The 22,084-nt window shown below is 34.5% G+C and overlaps 1 protein-coding gene across 1 annotated transcript in view; it reads left to right on the forward strand.

Moving 5' to 3' along the window:
* Nucleotides 1-22,084, forward strand: part of CFAP54 (cilia and flagella associated protein 54) — a gene marked incomplete at both ends in the record, with an annotated part of 109,035 nt that overhangs the window by 19,660 nt on the left and 67,291 nt on the right. Inside the window, 15 exon segments of the mRNA XM_082752042.1 lie at nt 36-131; nt 989-1,101; nt 1,218-1,386; nt 2,061-2,146; nt 3,758-3,892; nt 4,983-5,133; nt 6,925-6,983; nt 7,804-7,932; nt 8,559-8,706; nt 9,533-9,610; nt 9,691-9,812; nt 14,610-14,783; nt 17,883-17,975; nt 18,875-19,060; nt 19,581-19,723. Of these exon segments, the coding sequence (XP_082608168.1) occupies nt 36-131; nt 989-1,101; nt 1,218-1,386; nt 2,061-2,146; nt 3,758-3,892; nt 4,983-5,133; nt 6,925-6,983; nt 7,804-7,932; nt 8,559-8,706; nt 9,533-9,610; nt 9,691-9,812; nt 14,610-14,783; nt 17,883-17,975; nt 18,875-19,060; nt 19,581-19,723 (1,882 nt within the window).

Genomic DNA, 22,084 nt, shown 5'->3' on the forward strand with positions numbered 1-22,084 from the left:
AAATAGACTGATGTAATGAATTGTCTGTTTTAAAGGTGGAATGAGCACTACTGGTATTCAAGGAAGTCATTGCACTGATAATTTTGGTACAATTAATGCATCATCAACCCTTCTGCAGTTGATACTAACAGGTAAACTAGCTCTCAGTTTTCAAAGGACCCAACAGTGCAAATGCTTAGTGAGCAGAACACGTTAGGAGTGGTTGTATTCATAAAGAGATTGCAAAATGCTCTTCTCTTCAAGTGAGATATACATTCAAAAATAGAAGTGAGATGTGGTAACAGAATGGTTGCCATAAGCTTCTTGGAGATCCTTGGACCAACCATTGTGCTGCTTCAGAAAATGAGTAATTACTAAGTCAATGTATCTTTTAGCTGAGTGACCATGTGCCCAGCTAATACGACAACTGTGGAAATTCTTAGGACTGTGGGACACTGCTGAATATAATAGCTAAGCCATATGCTTAGAGATCCAAGGATCAGGAAGTCCCTTTTCTTCCTTACTGTGGTTTGAATAAACTTGAAGCGTGAGAAAATAGACACCCTAGGTGTACATTTCATATTTTCTAATACAGTAATGAGAAATGCTCAGCCATCTTGCAAGAAGATGTTTATGTTTCTATTCATTATTTTTTAGTAAATTGCTGGGAAGAAGTATTGCTGTGGGAGGATACCCAGATTTAAGCTCTTTCTGCAGGAGGGAGGACTAAGTCCTTGATATCCTCTACACAGGAACATTACTAAGTAGTACAGCCTCTTTTGAACGTAACAGGACACTGCAGATACATCATTACAGCAGTGCATAAGTGGAGGCATCACAACAAAATAATGAAGCTATTGTATTGTAGAACTGTTAAATTCTTCAAGATTATACTGACTACAGTTTTCTCTTTGCTTTTATAGTACCCAAATTATCGCTTAAATTAAACTTCTGAATACACCTATATGTAAAATATTAAAGACTAAATATTTTTTTGTCATCATTGCAGAAGAAAAGGGGGTGCCCGGAGATGCTGCTGTGAAATTTATAAAATTAGCTTTCAGCTATGAGGAGTGGGATGTGTTTGATTCTGCTGTTGAATTTGTTACTAATTTTCTTCAGGTAATCATGATGCTAATTAGACACTCTTTGTGTAGCCTTTTCCTTTGTGGGTAAGGAGGAGTATTCAATTTACGCATTTTTAAGACAAATTTCCATTCATTGTTTCTGTCAATTAGGCTCAAGATGACCCAAGATGGAAAAAGGCAGAAATGGAACTGAAACTTCTGACACTAATGCAACCTTTACTATTTCCAAGAAAATTTAAATGTGGCTTTTCTGTTAGTGAACCTACTACCAGAGAAGCTAGGGTGCCTCGTGGTTCTGATAAGAAACAAACATTAAGAAGTGAGTGTTGTTCAGTTATAATTGTGTTTGCATTTAAAATATTTTTGCAGCAACAAATTATGTTTATTGTTTGGAAACTATATTATATGGTGCATACAGTATTCTGTGAAAAAAACAAAACAAAACAAACAACAGCAATTGACAAATTGCAACTTACTTATTTTTGTCCAATTTTCATTTGCCAAATCTGACTTTATACTGTTTTTCTCAAATGTGAAATGGCCTGATTAGATATGCATCTTGTTACATGCAAAGATGTAAAATGAATGAATGTATTCAAACAGGTTTTCAGGAGAAAAAGTGAAACAGCTATATTTGATTTTCTTTTGCTCTTTCTTATACTTTTATATACTTGAATATACATTTATTTAAATTTTCTTGCCATCAAAGCAAGAAAAAATTATTGAATTAACTAATTTAATTCTATGACATTCCAAACAAAATTCAAATATCTGGAAAAAATTCTATTACAAAAAATAGCAATGTTCACTTTTCACAAAAAGTGAGTAAACATGGGAATATCTGTCCCCTCTGAATTTACTATTTCTTAACCACATTATCTGCTGGCATAAATTTGTAAGTGAATTCACTGAAATGTGTTCAAACTTAGGTTTGTAACTAGAAATAATGTCTTGCTATTTCTTTCTTCCCTTTTTGATAAACGTTGAATGTAGAGGGTTCCTTAAAGTATGGAGAGCCTTCTCACGAACTTACCATTTTGGCAACAACAGTATTTTCCTGTGTCTCCACATCTAAACAGGTATAACAGAAGTAGAGACATTTCTGAATTAATTACTTAATCTGTAATGAATGTGCATTATTTAAGACCACAGGAATCAGTTGCATTTACAAACTACAGCTAAAAAATAAAATAGTGAAAAAGAAAACAACATACCTCTAATATGTAATCAAGTTTTGATTATAGTTTTTATTTATCTTTATAATTTATATTATTTTATTTATAATTTTATTGGAGATTTTATAATTTTATTGGAGATATGTAATCAGGCTACAAACTTTTAACAGATACTAAATCAATTTGGAAAACCATAGACTTAATTACATGTTTCTACCAATCAGAAATCATACTTCCTTCAGTATATTTGATTTAGGTGGGCAAGAATGCTCATTTCTGCAATATTTATACAAATGAGAGCCTAAGGAATGAAAATGCCTTTATAGCAGCTGTATGCCTTCAGTTAACAGTAAATTCTCACAGAAAGCAGACTAAGAAGCAGCATCAACAACAAAACCAAGAAGAGTGGGACTTACCTGCACTGAAGTCTCTACTACAAAATAACGCCATTCTATATCTAATGGTTTATTCCCAGAATAACCACTTGTAGTTTACTTACTCAGTCTGAGATTTTCCTTTATTTGCCACCATGAGGAAAAAAAAATACAGTTAGTTATAATTTGTTTTCCAATAGTCTAAAGAAAAACATCCTTAGGAAAAACAAAACAAAACAAAACAACAAAAAAACCTTCTGCTAACATGTTGCATGTCTTCACTGCAAAATTAATTCTTCCGCACTTCCCAATATACATAAAATCCTATACTCATGTACCTACAGATGCATGATAGTATGGATATAATGGTCTTGAGTTTCATTGTACTTGGGATACTAGTCCAACTCTGGTATAAATGACAGCAAACATGTGTACTGATCCTTAATCACTACTTAGAAGGTGTTAACACAGTGTAGATAGGCTCTCTTGCCTTTTAAGGTGTGTTAATTAGGAGGTTAACTGCATGAAGTTTTCAATTTGTTAATTATTCTGTTCATAAGGTGTAGATATGTTTTAAAACTTCTTTCAGTTGTTAGATATTCCACTGCAACCTTTTTTTTTCCGTTGTTCTTCACTGCTACTTCATCTGAGATGTACCAACAACCCATGGAAGTCCTCGCTGTCAATGCAAAATAAAGCCTTCTAATTTAGATCTCCTTCTGCAAATATTTAAATACTCAAATAAAACAATTCCCTAGGTTAATATACCTGTTAAAATACATTCTAGTTTTCCCAGAATGTGTTGACTATTATAGCATTTCACAGATACTTAATGTCCTCTCCCACGTAATTTTCATTTCACTGCTTTCTTTGCCTGTATGACTTCTAAAAGCTTGACAATAAAAAAGGAAACATTAATAATAATAAAAGCTGCTAAACCCATATTGTCAGGAAAAGAAAAGCTTGGGTGGTCTACCAGAAACTACTTTAAAAAAGCATGTATTTCATAAGCTTTCAAAATGTTGTCACCCTTATAATGAAGATAAATATGATACTGATTTATTTACTTACTTTGAAAACTTTTCAGTGCTTATGTACATACCTGTTTCTACAATTATGTTTTTTTTTTCTTTTTTTCCAGAATATGCTACCTGACAAAGAAATACTTTTTGATGTAATAACGTTTTTGTGGCAGAAATGTAAAACGGGACTTCAGCAAATCCAAACAAGTGGAAGTGGATACTTTAGATGTATCCACAAATACAAAGCTTGCAAAGTACTTCTTTATTATAATGTGTTTCTCTTAATATGAGTTTTGTCCTGTAGTAAAGCCAAGATAATGGTGGTCTCCAGTCTAAGTACATTTTCATATGGTAAAATGCAGATAAATTGAATTCACTGAAAATGTGGATTGTACATGCACTCTGAACAGAATGCACTCCTATATGCCTATCAAAATATCTCTTACCTTTTTCCAGTAAAATAACCCACTGTCTGCCAGTGGGGCATCACAGAAAGAAGCTAAAATAGTGAAAGCATTTGGGCTTGCTGTGAGAAGCAGCATTTTGTGTGTTGTGGTGGAAAGCATGCGTATAGTTCAAGAAAATTTCCTAGATAATTGAAAACAGTATCAGAAACCTTACAGCTTAATAGAAGGGAGGTGGATGTTAACAGTATTTGGCCCACTTGATAGAGCCACAGCCTTATCTTGAACTTTTCCTGAGACTGTAAAGCTATTGGTGAAATGTTATCATGTAAAGGATAAGTTAGTAGTTTCACAGGGCTACCAGTAAATAGTTGATGTTGACCAAACAGTTTCTGGAGGAGTGTGTTTTGTGACCTTGATCCCTATCAAAAAAATGAGATTCACCAGAATGTAGCTTATAGTTAATTTCCTCCGCATGTACAGTAGGAGCATTCAGGTCTCTCTTACGCTGTTTAAGTGGGAAGAGATGGGCAAAGGAGAAAGGTACATGATCATATCTACAGTAACTCTTACTGCACTATGACAAGATACAAAGGATGTGCCGGTAGGATGTTCTTTAACCTTTCTAGAATAATAAAAAATAATTGATTTTTAAAAGTAAAGAAAGAAAACAAAACAAAAACTGTGTTCTGTCTAAAGAAATAGAGTGGTGGCATTCAAAAAAACAACAACAACAAACACAAACGAACAACAACAACAAAAAAAAAACAAGTACAGGAAAGGAGTTGTGGTAAGGTTTATGATTTTTTTTTTTTACATTTTTTTTTTTTGAGTGCAAAAGTGTTTCTGCCTCTGCAATATATCTTCAAAATATCTTCAAAAACTGTTTTAATCTGTTTTGTTTATTTTTTTCTTTCCCTCCTTTTTTTTTTTTTTTTAGTGGGTTTATGTACTCTGGATAATAAATGAAGTAATTCAGAAGAGTAACATAGCAGACACTGATGTTGTAATGGTAGTAGAGGTAACCTTAAATCTAACTGCAATATTGGAAAATACAGCTGATTCTACAAGTGAATCTAAGAAAAAAACAGGTAAAGCTTTCAACAAAAAAATAGCATTCTTTCAAGCTACTTTCAAGAAACTTTTAAAGAATTTTTTAAGAATTAAAAGCTTTGACAAATATACATATTCAAAAATAATTGTAAAGAGATTGTGTAGCGTAGTATGATAAATTTTTGTAAACACAATTTCATTCATAATCAGATGTAGCGAAACCTAATTTTCAAAGGATTTATGTCTTATTTCCTCCCATTTCCAGTTCTATTGAACTAGTCCCATTTTGAGTCCCTTTTATGACTCATCTTCTGCACAGTTTTTTTTTTTTTTTTTATATGTCTCTTATCCCCTTCTTAGTAGCCTCAGATCATCCATAAGTTTTCTGAGTATTGGCTAGGCAGAAGGCAGTATGTGCTGTGGCTCATTTGGAGTGCTCAGATGTTGGTTGACTAAGGACAGTACAAGCAAAAGAGGGAAACATTGACTGCATACTGAAGCGTTTGGGTGATTAATTTCCATCTCTTGTCTACACAAGTATTGATTTTTGTATAGGGATTTAACTGTCTTTGAAAATGAACTTGGATGATGTCATTGGGATATAAAGCAGTAACATTAAACATATTTCCTTAAAAAACCTCACTAACACTGTAAAATATGAATATTTAGATATAATTTTGAAAATTCTCTTTTGCAGATGTAGGGTCTTGTAATATTATTGCTATTTTTCATAATTGGTTTACTAAAGAGTAGATGTTAAAGACCCTTTTAAAGCATATCTAGGAACAGAAGAGAATGACAATACGTTTTGTATTTTTGAAAGTAAGAAAATCTTGGTACACTACTATTCTATTATAAGGTAGAGTAAGAGTTGTTTTCTGCTGGTTATGAAGATCATACCATTCGGATGGAGATTGGATGAATCCTCATTGCAGCATAACAATTACTCTTTTTCACTAAGTGTAAATGCTTTTTTTTTGGAGGTAAAAAGCTGAATAGTTGATTCAAAACAGGCAGTTGAAAAGCCAGTCAAACACATGTTTAGTGTGAGTTTTTTAACTGAATGAATGCTGAGTGAATACAGATTTTCTTATATATGAGAAAAATCTACAGAAAAGCAGAAATAAATAGGCAGACAAGGTGCAGAGCTCAGGAGTGACCAAAAGGTTGTCCCTCTGAAAGGGCAAACATTTATTTTGGCAAAAAGTTGAGAGCTGTAATTGAGAGCAAAGAAGCTGCTTCCTCTTGTTTTGGAAAGAAAGACATAAGCCTGGGTAAATTTTTTATAAAAGAAAATAATTTAAAGAATCGAAATGAATGTTAAAAGGGTGATAATACCCCTTCAAGGAATATTAAACTGAAATATTATGTAACAAAAAATGTGACCTTACATATTTACAAACCACCCTATAGGTTAAATTATCATTAAAACACTTGTGAATAACAGAAAATTTGATTTTTCATTTTTAAATTAATCAAAATATATGTGAATGCTGTAACAGTGTAAGGAACTATGAAATGAGTCCTATTTTTATTGGTTTCAGTCTAATGTTACTATGAAATATAGGGTACATTTGAAAAAGCAACTTCATTAGATAATCTTATACTAAATTATTATAATTGTGCATGGGTAACTATAGTGTTTAAACCCTGAAAATCTTTTCAGGAAACAATATAATTATCTCCTGTAGTCTAGTACCAAAGAAATAAATTATTGCCAGACTCTAAAGTTAGTGGTAGCTCTAATCAAACAGTAATAAAATTGAACACATTTCATTTCACTTTTTTTTTTTTTTTTTTTTTTTTTTTTTTTTTTTCAGATAAAAAAGGAAAAAGAAGTGTCTCTCTCACAGAAGATGAAACCTGTGATATTCCTGAAATATTTATGGTAATGTCTAATTTGTTTTCATTAATATGGCTTTTTTGGATAGCATAAGAACACTTATTCCTGCTTGAAGCATTTTCATACTATCTTGTACTTAGTTTTATAAAGTTGAAATGATTAATGTAATCATTCTAGTGCAGAGGAAAAAAAATATTTTTTCAAATTAAATAAAATCTGAAAATCTTTGTGTAGTCTTTAATAGACATCTGTGATATGGAAAAAAATTTATTTGAAATGGTTTTTACAACATGATCATACTGATTTCTAGTCTTTCATGCCAATGCATAGTACAAGCTTTAAAAGGTTTAATAACACATCTTTTTAAGATCACACAAACTTTATCCTTGCTTCATTTAGGGAGATATTTTGGATTGTGCTTTTGATTGTTTGTTTTTGTAAGGGTGATGTGGAATTAATGGAACATCCTGGGAGTCCTTGCTTTGTTTAATGTGTTCAGTACTCAGCACTGTGCAGTAATGTCAAATCAAATAATTCATTATTACTTAATAAAACACAACAAGAAGAAAAGACATGCATCTGTTTGAGGATTCAGCAATTTTGTCAGTAATGTCTTCTTAATGCACATGGAGAAGCTACAGTTCAGTGACAGTCTACTTTCAGGAGTTGGTTTCTGAGATGCCAGTGTTTTCACAACACCTAGTGGAGTGTTATAAAATTACTTGTGAATAATACTGTTTGTAAACTTATTTCTCCAAATTCATTTTCATTCTGCTACGAACTAGACTCTTTGACTTAGTAAATTGTATTTTAAGAACTTAGGGAAAATTCATCCTAAGTTATTAAAATTTCATTTTCATCTTAGAAAAGTCCTATGGAACAGTTACAATTTGCTTATGAAAATCTTGAAAAAGCAATTAATGAAATCAACAAATCTCACTTAATGACCCTTCTACCAGATGGAACATCAGTATTTGACAACTGCTGTACAAAGGTAAATTCTACAAAAAGCTACATGGCAACAAAGTCTATAAATAATATATTGGATTGGACACGAAACTCATATTTTCTTCTTTCTTATAAACCTTCGTATTATCAAATGAACATCATTTTTTTATCCCATGTAAGTAGAGAATAGAAAAAATAAATTCATAACATTTTCTCATTCAGTAAGAAACTATAAATTCTTTTAGGTTTTCTTTTTGTTTGGAAATAAATATAATTCGTAGTTTTCTTCTATATTGCAGAAACAGAAATCCTTTTCATTTGTTTGCAGCTATTCATTATTATAAGTAATTTTGGCTGTTGGAGGGAACCCAGCTTTTCTAAATTCTACACCAACATGATCTTTGTTTTGTGGACTGATAACAAAATAAACCAAAATTTTCTACAGTTTCATATTTATTATTAATCCTGTTTCCTGTTAATTGCCAGTTTTTGTCTATTCTTTGTCGGTTATCCATGTTTCTCTATGTCTAGATGTTGTTCTTCTGTGCTTTCTTTAATGACTGCATACTGCAGTCATTAAGTTTAAATACTGCAGTTATGATAAAATTTCAGAGTTTGTCAATTTACTGAAATAAGTTTGTGCTTGCTTAACTACCACTTTCTATTTATTAGGTGGACTCAAATGGCCAGAATTTGAATTCTGTTTCGGGTTTGGGTAATGATAAGACAGGAACAGGTGATAACTTTTTAATGGATTTACATCTGGAGCTTATTCAGGCCCAACATCGAGTAGCTGTGAAACTTCTTAAACTGACACAAGGTAAGTTGCAGTAATGCTAAATGATATTCATAGGTTGCTTACAGTCCTCTGTTAATGTATTTTGTGATACTAAGAAATAAAGGAGCATTTATTTTCTGAGGAAGCGCAATTGTAGGGCACTTGGTGCTTGGTGCATACAGACAGAAATAATAACTGAATTTGTAGAATTTTGATTTACCACAATACGTATCTCTAATCTATACCAAATCAATAGGAGTTAAACTTTGCTAACAGCTACTGGTTTTGATTCCTAGGCAATTTGTTATGATGTTTCATTTATAATATATTTTCAGTTAAGAAGTTTCAGTCAATAAGAGAGAATTAGGGAATGTGCTGTAGACTTTTTTTTTTTTCCTGTAATGCAGGAAATTTTCCCTGAAGAACGGGGATTGAATATTTTAATCAGTGCTCTTTGTAATCTCAGTTTCTACTCCTATAAAGTTGTTCTTACCTCTTCCAAGTCTGCAGAATTCCCACTCTTGCCAAATATCTCCTGAAAGAGTGCTACTGTTCTTTTTTTTTTTTTTTTTTTTTTTTTTAATTAAAAGCTAGTGTTAGCTTGACACTAGGGTTCCCATGTGAACTGCTCCCTGTGATTAAACATGTTCCTTCTTTTCCTGTGATGTTAGTGTAGCTATTAGAGATGCTAGAGCATGAGGGTGGAACTTTTTTACTGGTTTTATATGTCCAAAAAATTTTCCTTTAACTAAGGAAAAGAGCACAAGGTGAAGCAGAGCCTTACTACAGAACTCTCTATCTGCCTCTCACTGAAATGTTTCCAATGACACTATCAGAATGAATGACTCAGGATTTCCTTCCTATATAGGTGTTCAAAAGGATGGCAGAAGTCTTAATTCTAGCAATTACCATGTGAAGATTATTGAAGATTCCCATTATTTAACAGGTAAGGCTTATTAATTAAGATTTTATAAGTATATGTGATTCTTGCTGTTTTATAAATGTCTTAAAATATCTATTTTACAGAGGCAGATATAATAGGAAAAATAAAAAAGAATAAGCTATCCAGAGCAATCTTTTTGATGCAAAAGGCTGCACAGGTATTCCCTGAAGAGTTAACTACTTCTTCCCAAAGGCAGCTACTGGAGGTAATAATAAAATCATATGATAGGAATAATTTAATGTTATCATAGTTTTTCATGTTCTATAAAATTAATACTTGGATTACGTCTTCTTACAAATAGAATTAAAAAGGAAGACGCTTAAAGGACAATGAGTGTTTTTAACTTCCGTTGCCAGTTTTTCCTTGAGAAGTTCCTTTATGGTGGAAAAAAATAAAGGGACTTAAAACTAGGAAAGAGGATATCCCCTAATTTTGTGTACATGTGCATATTACAGGAAACCCAAAAGGAATTAACTTTGTTTCTACACTTAATCACCTAGACTTTGCTGTTTTCTAATACATAATCACCTGTACCTTGCCAAAGTATCTTGCAGGTTTTCTTCTTTCCCATTGCAACCGTCATCATCCTACTTTTCCCCAGATCTCTATATTGTCTTAGATTGCTGTGACTGGTGATGGTGACAGAGGCTTTATTTGGTTCTTATTAAATAAACAGTTCAGAAGTTGGAGGTTTTGGAATTTATTCAGGTTAAAAGTATATTCTTCGTGGGCTCATTTCAAAATCATAGGAAATCAGTGGGAGTCCTTCCATTAAGTGAGATTAGAAACTTTTGTAACCAACATATGTCCATTCAAATTGACTTATCATCAATGGAGCACAAAATTTCTTTATAGTCTATACAAGAGATATCTGAAATTCACGCTATATAATATATGAAATATGTATTTTAAACAAAAAATTACTAGCAAGTGTTTTTGTCTTAAGTGCTCCAAGTTTGGAGGCATGATAATTAAGACTTTATTATAATTATTATTATTTCAGAAGAATGCAAAAACTGAAGCAGAAAGGACATGCTAAAAATATACTATATTTGTAAAATATACAGCACATATGAATATGAGATAATGATATCATAGGAAAGTTGTAGCTGTAATCACCAATGAAGACTTACAAGCAATTCCCAAGAAATGTGTGGTTATCCCAAACAAATATTGGTGAAGGCCTTATGTTGACCTTCATTATATTTTTGTTCTGTCTACTTTTAACAGGGAAGGAAGTAGATAAAAGAATATATTTGCAGCCAGTTGGCAGAAAATGTCAGAATTAACTTTGCTTGGACAAACTTAGCATGGCGATTTTATATATTTGTACTATGATAAAACATTTAATTATATGCTAAATTAATTTGAGGTAGACAGTATTTACTTCATTAACAGAAAATTTATATATTTTCATTCTTCTGCGTAGGGGATTTTGCCTTTTTTATAATAAATCATCCAAGAGCTCTACATAGAGTTCATAGAATCATAAAATATTTTGGGTTGGAAGGGACCTTAAAGATCCTCTTCTAATTGTAAACCCCCTGCCATAGGCAGGGACACCTTCCACTAGACCAGGCTGCCCAAAGCCCCATCCAGCCTGGCCTTGAACACCTCCAGGGATGGGGCATCCACAGCTTCTCTGGGCAACCTGTGCCAGGGCCTCACCACCCTCGGAGGAAAGAATTTTTTCCTAATGTCTAATCTAAATATACCTTCTCTTAGATCAAAACCATTACTCCTTGTCCTATCACTACACTCCCTGACAAAGAGTCCCTTTTCTGCTTTCTTTTAGGCCCCCTTTAGGTACTGGACGGCTACTATAAGGTCTCCCTGGAGCCTTCTCTTATCTACGCTGAACACTCCCAGCTCTCTCAGCCTGTCTTCAGAGGAGAGGTGCTCCAGCTCTTTGATCATCCTTGTGGCCCTCCTCTGGACTTGTTCTAACATCTCCATGTCCTTCTTGTGCTGGGAGCCCCAGAGCTGAACACAGCTCTCCAGGCAGGTTCTCACAGGAGCAGAGTAGAGTGGGACAATCACCTCCCACAACCTGCAGGTCATGCTTCTTTTGTTGCAGCCCAGGATACAGTTGGCTTTCTGGGCTGCAAGCGCAAACTGCCAGCTCATATTGAGCTTCTCATTGAGCTAGCCCCCCATGTCCTTCTCCTCAGAGCTGCTCTCAATCCATTCTCCACTCAGCCTGTATTTGTGCTTGGGATTCCCCCTGCCCAGACACAGGACCTTGCACTTGGCCTTCTTGAACCTCATGATGTTTTCACAGGCCCACCTCTCAAGCCTGTCCAGGTCTCTCTGTCCCTCTGGATGGTTTCTGTTCCATTGAGGGTCGACTGCACCACACAGCTTGGTGTCATTGGCAAATCTGCTGAGGGTGCACTTGATCCCACTGTCCAACTTGCCAACAAAGTTGTTAAACAGTGCTGGTCCCAGTACTGACCCCTGAGGAACACCGCTTGTTACTGATCTCTACTTGGACAGTGAGCCATTGACCACAACTCTTTGAGTGTGACCATCCAACCAATTCCTTACCCATCAAGTGGTCCATCCTTTAAAGCCATGTCTCTCCATTAGAGACAAGGATATCATGGGGAACAGTATCAAATGCTTTGCACAAGTCCAGGTAGAAAACTCCAGTTGCTCTTTCCCTATCCATCAGTGTATCCCCATCACAGAAGGCCACCACATTTGTCAGGCATGATCTGGTCTTATTGAATCCATGTTGGCTGCCACCAATCATCTCCTTATTTTCCATGAGCTTTAGCATAGTTTCCAGGAGGATCTGCTCCATGATCTTACTGGGCACAGAGGTAAAACTGACTGTACTATACTTCCCCAGGTCTTCATTTTTTCCCCTTTTAAGGGGAATCTATTGGTTTTTTTTTCAACTTTACTCAGCACGATATAGTATAAAACTTCTTATTACACTGCAAAATAGGAAAGTAATTTTTTTTTTTTTTTTGGGGGGGGGGAGGCTAAGCATGCAAATAACTTTTCTCATGTAGTCAACCATTGGCAGGCATGGAAGCTTCTGAGCCATATATTTATAGTCATGCTGCGCATTACACTGCTTAACTATTTAAGCTATTATGTACCCTTCATTTTGTTTAATTTCTCTGTTACTACATTCTTCCTTTCTGCCCTAGATGTCTAGTTAGACATCCAAGTCTTTACAGAATTGGGTACACTGGTAGTTCTTGTTAGCCAGCTGTAAAACTCAATTAAAATGATTAAGCTACTACCACAGGGCAAGTCCGTGGCAGAGGCTTGGATAAAATGTTGTTTATCATAGTGACATTTGGCTTCCTTAACCATAAGATTATTCTTTCTCCTCTTGCAACTCTGCCACATTTATTATCTTCCAAGTTCTACAATTAATGATGTATAGGTCATCCAGTACCACTTGCAGTCACAACACTATCTTTATCCACCCTGGGAGCAGATCCATCCTTGCACTAATAAGAAGCATGTCCTCAGGGAAGAATGACTATGATTCTTTTAATTAAAAATTTTATCATAGTACATCTTGCCATAAAGTATCATTTTTAAGGAAGCAATGAAGTTCCTCATTACTGATTGCAAAAGTTGAATGGCTGTGTGAGGGAAAGAGTCACTTTATATCTTATTCTTCATCTTACATTCTCCCTTTGACATTTCCCATGAGGGTGAATTCAGCCCAAATCTGATAGAAAGGGGAATCTTGAGGGGTGGTGGTGGTGGTGAGGGGCTGTGCATATGCTCATGTGATTTGATTAAGGATCTGATGGCTATGTGATTTGAGTAAGACTGTATTAAGATTAGCTCCTCTTTTTGCTATAAATCTTTTGCTGGTTTTTGGTCATTTCTGGACAAAGCTAAGTTTATCTGTGGTAGTGTGGCTGTTTTTACAGGTTTATAAATGCTTGAGGACAGAAACAAGGAACTGTTGAAGTGCAAGATTATAGGACTATCCCTGAATAACCAATAACATGGGATTTTCTTTTTCAGTTTATCTTTCAGTCAGTTTAGCCTAAACCTTTTGTCCAGTGTATGGTAATAAAAAGGTAAAAATAAAACCCTAGTTGTAGGAAGATGTGTCTCTCGCAGTAGAATGGAATTTGTCCAAAGTATCCTCGATCTCCTCATTTCTGGTAGCTGACCTTTATGACTTTGGTTTTCAGTGGACAGGTACTACAAGGAAACTCATAACTGTACTAAATTTTTAATATTAATTTTCCAATTTAAGTTTATTTTACTCTGATGATGCAAGCAAGGTGAAGAAACCTATCAATTTGCCACTCAGTCCAGTTAGAGAAGATTGTACCTTGATTTCCAAGAAAATGGTCACATAATCACTATGTGCAGGAGGCCCACAAATTTTCAGAAGAAACTAATATTAACAGATAAGGATGGCAATTAGGGCCATCAACCATCTTTCAGCTATCTCTGTCTAAACAAGGGAACTAGCATAATCTGACTTTTTTCATGTCTGCATTCTCCTCCCTTTTTTATTTCTGGACTTTATTTATTTTCCCTCTTTCTGGAGTATAGTCTTAATACTTCCGTAGCTTCTTCAGTAATTCCACATGTTAGGTCTTCAGCTCTCTCCTCAAAAAGAGTCAGTATCTCTTTTGTATCTTCTTGTAGGAAGATCTCACTGCTCACCTCACTGCTTACCATTGCTAATCAACATTAGTCATAACCACTCTTTTTTTTCCCCCCTGTAGGTTCTCTCAAAATCGAAGATACCTCAGCCCTGCCTCTTTGATATGCAACCCTGCATTCCCTTTATTGTACAATATAAAATTAATCTGCATATATAAGGCTTACAAATAGTACCCTTCATACTAGTTTAGGTTGTATGAGGATATGAAACTCTATAAAAATGTCTCTACATAGCAGTAATTTTTTTCTTATAAGATCATTTTGAAAATGATTTATTAGGACTTATATCTGTCTGATTGCTATGTTTTAATATTTTTCCCTTTTGTTTTAACTTAAATCATAGGAGGCACTAACTTTAATTGAGCAAGTTGAAGCTGAACAAAGTGCATTGTATCACAGTCTCAAAGAATTTATGAACGTCAAGAAAAAAAGCAGAACTCCTCCTCCACCTATATTACTTTGTAGATCACATTGCTCCATGACATTTAAACCAGCTCCATTCTCTTCAGATGTTCAGGTAATATTTGCCATAATTACTGTGGAAGAAATATATTAAACAATACACAAGAGAGAAAAGGTTGTTTCAGCCATACTATACCATCACAGTTTTCTCTGTTGGTCTTGAGAAAATTATGTTAGCCTGACTTAATTAAGTATGCATTTTTTTAATCCTGTGAGTCAGTTGTGACTCACTATTTTGATCTTCACATTTGCATGAAACTTTCTTCATCTTGTGTATCATCTTCTTTGGTGCTTCTGCTTTATAACCTTCATTTATTCTACTTGTCAAAAGCTCATTCTCGTCCTTAGGGTGTTGACAGATGCCTAATCACTCTGAAGAGATGCAAGGCTGTTGGATCGTGTGATGCAAGAAAGTACCACACTCAAAGCTCTGTTAATGAAGTGCTAAAGTGCCATAGTTCAGGTAGAAAATCTACCTTTTGTTGAATATTTAGAATCACAGAATAACTTAGTTCAGAAGGGATCTTAGGAGAGGTGTCTAGGCCAACTTTCTTCTTAAAGCAGGATCAGCTGTGAAATTACATCAGGTTGCTAACGGCTTTATCCAGTCAGTTCTGAAAACCTCCAAGGATGGAGACTGCACAAATTCTCTAGACAGTCTCCTCCAACAGGTTAACCTGTTCGTGGGGAAAACTTTTTTCCTTGTATACAGCTGAAATCTCTTGTTTCAATTTAGGTTGTTGTTTTTCATCCTCTAACCATGCACTACTGTGAAAAGCCTGTCTACATCTTCTTCATAGAATCATAGAATCACTAAGGGTGGACAAGACCTTCAAGATCATCTGGTCCAATCATCACCCTTCATAACCTTCTTGCCAGCACTCAAAGGCTCCTGACAGGTGCCCTGAAGCCGTCTCTTTTCTGGGCTGAATAAGCCCAGCTCTCCCAGCCTCTTCTTGCTGGCCCTCTGCTGTAATCAGCCACTCTAGTTAGTTTTTCAACATCTTTCTTGTTAGAATGATGGGGAGCAGTAGGAAAACTGGCCATGGTATCTAGACGTAGTCTAAAAAGTCATGAGACTGATCCTTCAGTCTCCTAACTGTTCATACAGGTTGTCATGCTTTTAGGCTGCTTTGCTGCCATGGCACACCACTAGCTCATGCTCATCTTGGTGTCTAGCATGACCCCCAGATCCTTTTCAGGAAAGCTGCTCTCCAGCTCATCAGTCTCCCGCCTGTATTTTTCCAAGAGATCCTTCCTTTCTAGGTGCAGGACTTTGTCCTTATAAAATTTCATGAGGTTCGTATTGGCCCATTCCTCTGGGCTGTCTAGGTCTCTATGAATGGCAACTCTGCCCTCAAAGATATCAACTGTTTCCCTCAGCTTGACGTCATCTGTCAACCTGGTGAGTGTGTGATCAGTCTTCTCAGGTCATTGCTAAAGATATTCAACAGGCCAGGTTCCATGACGAGGTGCCCTGCAGTGCTTTGCTTACCAGTACCCTTCAAGTAGTGTATGAACCATTAACAACTGCTCTCTGAGTCTGATCTTCCAACCGTTGTGTTGTCCCATCTATCTCTTCATGCACCCATACTGTATCATCCTAACTTGCTTATAAGAATACTAGGAGACAGCGTTAAAAGCCTTGATAAGGACCAGGTAAATGGCATCTACTCTTCTCCTTGCCTCCACAAATCTAGTCATTTTGTCACAGAAGCACATGGCAGACATGGTGGTCTGCCATGATTTACCCTTGCTAAATCCATGCTGATTGTTCCAAATTATGTTACTCTCCTTCATATGCCCAGAAAGGGCTCAAACAGGCTGACAAGGTGTGTGGAAAATTCACTAGTTGCAGTTTTTCCTGAAAGAGAAATCATCGTATTGATTTTACAAACTACTTCAAAATAATAACATGTTTACAACATGTATAAAAACAGTAGAAACACAAATCATGAGAATAGTGCTTAGGATGTTTCTGTGAACAGCTGTTTTATTTATAACTTACATTTTTAGTGCAGTTTGATTAGTGAATTTAAAACAAAATTCATTTTGGAAAAGGTTTTCATATGTATTCCTGGTGTACATAAAATTAAAAAAAAAAAGTCCTAAAAATCCAGGGTTTCATAATTTTTAGTAACTGTTAATATTTGATTTTGTTTGATATAGGACAGTGAATATAACATACTGGGCCACTAGATGGTGCAATGTGATTATTATTACAATTTGAGCTATTTTAGGAGATTTGTTTTTTTGATGTATAGCTGTTGAGCAAACACAAAAGGTTATTTTTTAAATGAAGATATTAATTGGAAATGGATACTCAGCATTTAATTAGATATATATAGGTTTTTTTTTTTTTAATTGGAAGTCAAAGTAACTGTAAAATTTCCTGATCTCAATGTTACTCATTTGCTGAAAATAATCTCTGTTTCGATATCGACTTCTGAAAAAGAGTCAGGATTCATTACAAGACAAATCACATGTAATACAAGAAAAATGAACATTTCAGTCTTTCAGAATTTTTGATAAATGACCTCATCTGCCCCACCTGAGGTCTACTGAAAATAAATTGATTTAGTACAACTTTCTAGAAGTGCAATGCAAGAGAACTTAATCAGATGCATAACTTATTGAAATCCTTCTGCCCAGTTCTGCAGAGATGAATCAAAATGAGTTTTCAAGTTTGATCTCACTGAGCATGACTGAGCATGGATTGAGGTATGCATGCTCACATTCTTCCTTGATTAAAGATAGTGAAAAATGTGGATGATATGCCCAGTGAGATTATTAACAGCTCAATGACATTAGAAAAACATTGATTTCAATAGGAACTAAGAACATCTTGTTAAGAAAATATTACTAGGTTTGTATCTGCATTTCTGTTATCTGCTGTTAAGGATTTTTTCTCAAGTGATTTGCTGAATTGCAATGTTATGTCAACTTTAGAAGAATACATTGCAAATATCAAATAAGGGGTCTTGATGAATTTAGATCTATAGGATGACCTGTAGAGTTTATGTTTTGGGCTGAGTTTGAGCATTAGGATAGACCAAGGTAAGAGGTAGGATAATGGAGAGTCATCTGCTTTCATGAGCATGGCATAGTATAACTGTCTTTATATCAACTCATTATGTTTTCATTTTCTCTGAAGGTTTCGTGGTACAGTATTTTGGGCTGTGTAGCAGGTGGAAGTAACTCAAAAGTAAGGTTAAATAACAATAAACTTCCAAATGCAGGAGAAGAGGTAAGATAGAGCTAAAACCCATTCTGGTCATTCTCTCATCCTTAAAACAACAAAACATAACACTGAACATTCATGTTCAGTGTTATGTTCAGTGTTACGTCATGAACATTCATGTTCAGTGTTCAACTACAGTATTTGAAGGGATTTCTGCTGTTTAGAGAGCTCCTTATGAAGTCCAGCCAGTATTTGAATAAGAGCACTGTATTGATGGTACATTAAGATGATCTAATTCTCATGTTATGCTTCAATCACTTTGTCAGTTTTGTATAGTTTCAGTAAAAGTTACCTTTATGTAAGATATCCTCATTATGGAGCAGAAGTTGGAAAACCCTCTTAGGGTTGAGAAATGATGTTAAAATTTGGATGGGCAATTACTTGAAGGAAAAAGGAAAAGGGGGGGGCCTTCAAAACAGATTCTCTTTATATATGTATTCACAAACTGCTCATCTTCGATTCTAAAGTTGCATTAACGGTGTTAAGAGGACTTGAGACATCCTGCGCCCGTATCTAATACATGCATGTGGCATATATGGAGGAGAGCCACATACTTTTTTCCTTGAAGCACAGCTCAGAGCTAGAATGTCTCCAGCTTGATGCCTGCGAGCATGCAAACTCATAGTGTGAATGTGCAAATGGACAAAAATGTCTTAGAAAAACTCCAAGTCTTCATACTTAACTTTTGTGTTAGATTATGTGCTTTGTATGCTCAATTGCATTTCAGAGCAATTTTTTTTTTCTGTTATTTTGTTGTTTTCTCATTGTCTTTAAGAACCTAAAACATATTTTGATTGTATCCCAGACCATTAAATGATTTGTTTACCAATAAAAGTGTAGTGTTTTGTGTTTTGTGTTTGGTTTTGATATATTCTGTGGATGTAACCAGAAAATATTTTTGATAGATACCAGCTGATGGAAAAAGCGTCTTAGAAATACGAGGCTTAGATCCCAATGAGAAATACATATTTGCAGTTGCAGCATATTCTTCTGATGGAAAACTTATCGGTGATGCCATTGGGGAAACAACTAAGCCGATCCTTGCTTATCCACCTCTTTCTGCTACTACTGTTCGAGCTTATCTAACTCAGGTAAGATTAGATTCCTTGATAATAACATAATGTTTTAATTTGGTTGTAATAATTTGTTTTCACTGGTAGCTCTAAAACTTCTGGCAAGAACTCAAGACTTTCTTGCCAGAAGCTTGATTAACACAAATCATAATTTTACCATTCTGCAGCAATACAAAGATAAAATGGACATAGAAGAAATAATCTCTCTTCAGAAACTGTAGCACAGAACATGTAAACTATTCCATAAAGGACCCTTAGATCCTTGATTAACAGTCAAGAAACTCTTGCCTCCCCTGATGCTACTTATGAAGGCAAATTAGTATTAGTAGAATCAAATTGCTACTGTCTATATTTAATTCAAATACATCAGAATAAAACCTTTCTTTTTCCTGCAGTTGCATTTACTTATCTGAAGACCATGGAAACTTGTTAGTTTAGTTTCAGTTAGCAACAAATATATAAAATGAAATCTATTTTTTTTCTGTAAAAAGTTACATAAATAGTTTTTTTTTTTTTTTTTTTTTTTTTTTTCCTTTAGGTAGCCTATCAGACTGGCAACTACACATTAGCCAGGGAAGCATTTTCACCAATGTGGGATTATTTTGTTTCAAATTCTTCTCCACTGCCTGCCAATACAGCTGTTATTTCTGCAAGAAGTAATTTGACTATATCTGAAATCAGGTAAAAACAAAATTACTGGCAAAAACAAAATTAAAATAATAGTTAATTATAGATTTTATTTTGAAGAGTACCAGGCTGTGAATTTTTGTTCAGACTAGTGATGTGAAAAACATCCTACAAAAAAGGTGTGAAATGTGTTGTAAGGATATAGTGTTGAATAATTAGAAGAGGATTTTTCATATTTGTGGAACTGCTAGCATTTACTCTACTAATTCTTTATAATGATTGTTTTATTACTTTAGATAATTGGGAAACATTTATAAATTGCCCATTAATACCACGTGATGCATTTTTATATGCAAAATATGCACTGAATTCTTGACTTTCAGTTCCAATTAAGAGAGCAATAATGTTCATAAATTCTGAAAATCTTGTCTGGAACACCACACAAAATGGGTAAATGATTGTTAGTTTTATTTTGGAGTGACTATATAAACCTGACCATATTTTTTAAACACACTAAAATACTTTAGTATATATATATATAATTTTAATTGTGGCAAAGCCAAGCTAGAATTTTGGTAGTTAAATTCACTGTAATTCAACCGAAACATAATTAAATTAATTCCCTATTAAAAAAAAAAAAAAAAAAAGATTTGTATGAAATAATAGATATGGAATACTATAATACAAAAAGAATCTGTTTAAGTGTTGTTCTACTGCTTATGATTTAGGAATAAATTAACATCTTAAATTTTCATCCTCTTCACTTGTGTCCATTTCTTTTAAGACTAATTCTATCTTTAGGAAAGTTTTGGCAACCTTGTGAAGGAGATAAGAAATAGTTTTGCAGCCTTTGAGTTTAGGTTTGACAGACTGACTTAGTCTTGAAACTGTAATGACAATAAACAACTTTACTGCATGTGTTTTCAATGGTTCAGTGAAACATTGTGGTAAAAAAGATCTTAGTTTAAAGCAGTAGATATTAGGGGGAGTTTGGTCATAATAATTCCATTTCCACTTCATGGACAGAATAACCAGTAATCAGCTATTCTGAGACATACAATGCAATGCAGCTGGAGGTTTTTTTTGTTTGTTTGTTTGTTTTTGTATTATTTTGTCAAACTTGCATCAGAGCCCACAGTTTTCTCATCATAATGCAACAGCAATTTCTCACTGAATGCAAGCAGACAGTATAGTCGTGTGTGTGCTTTGATGGGCTGCATGTTACAGGAGAAGTTAATGTGTGGAAGTGTAGTTATCTGGGGCTCAGCCAGACCACCGGTGTGTATCCTGTCTGTCTTTCAGGTGTCACCAGTGTCCCTGATACCAGGCATGCAAGCTGACTGAGGGTCTTGACTTTATGTGCCACTTGAGTTTTACAGGCAACCTATGGACTGCTTTGGTTTAGGCAGATAATCACTAGGCATCCTATTTTATGACTATGTGGATGTCTTTAATCTTTCCCTTGCCTGAGAACAATGCAGGAATACAAGTCTGGCCTTTGTGATTTTTTCTTCATTTATCTTCTTTTCTAAGCTTTTTTTTTTTTTATTTTTTTTAAACACGTACATTTCTATAGGTAAAGTATGTTCATTTGAATGAACTTACTTTCAAATAAATCAAATGAAGACAGCAAACTTTAAATAGCTTTGCAAAGCAGTTCAGGGATTTTGCTTTTCTAAAAGTTAACTCAAAGCATTATTATTGTTATTATTACTACAATTATTACCATTATTAACATATTTCATACAATTAATATGGAAGATTCTCAAACTGTACTATGACACCTGAAATAAGACAGTTTCAATTTTACTATTTGGTAGCTAAGAAATTAACTGGACTAGCATGACTGTACAGACAATTTAGACAGTAGAGGGAGCTGGAAGGAAAGGAAAACTGTTTCCAACTGGAAGCCCTGTTGGTATCTTGGTGATGTCAAACATGTGAATTTGTCCGTTTGATATTCCTTCTTGAGTTTCAGTCTGTTTTACAAAACACAATCAAGGAGAAGTAGAAATTTACTTCTTATACTTCAAAATAATAGGATTGGTGCTGTAAGAAAAAAAAAGAAGAAGAAAAAGCAGGACAAATGCACCCCTATTCCCAGGGAAAAAAGCACACACATGCACAAAAGGCAAAAGAAAATAATATATTTTGAAACTTGTAACAAAAGCCATCGATGGATGAAAAGGAGTCTGTCATTAATACTTAGTGTGCTTCCCAACTGCATGCATTATTGTCAATACAGAAAGATAACATGTAAAAGAAGACGGTTAGAACAAACAAGATGTAGCATCCCAAGTTTTTAAAGAAAATTCAAACTAAGTTTCACTAGGTTAGATGAAACAATTACATAAAAGTTGTCTTAGGTTATTAGAAGGTGGACAACAGTTTGAAAAGGAGTCTTATTCCTTTAAT

The sequence above is a fragment of the Aythya marila genome (genome assembly GCF_965140915.1).
Source record: "Aythya marila genome assembly, chromosome: 1".
Lineage (NCBI taxonomy): Eukaryota > Metazoa > Chordata > Aves > Anseriformes > Anatidae > Aythya > Aythya marila.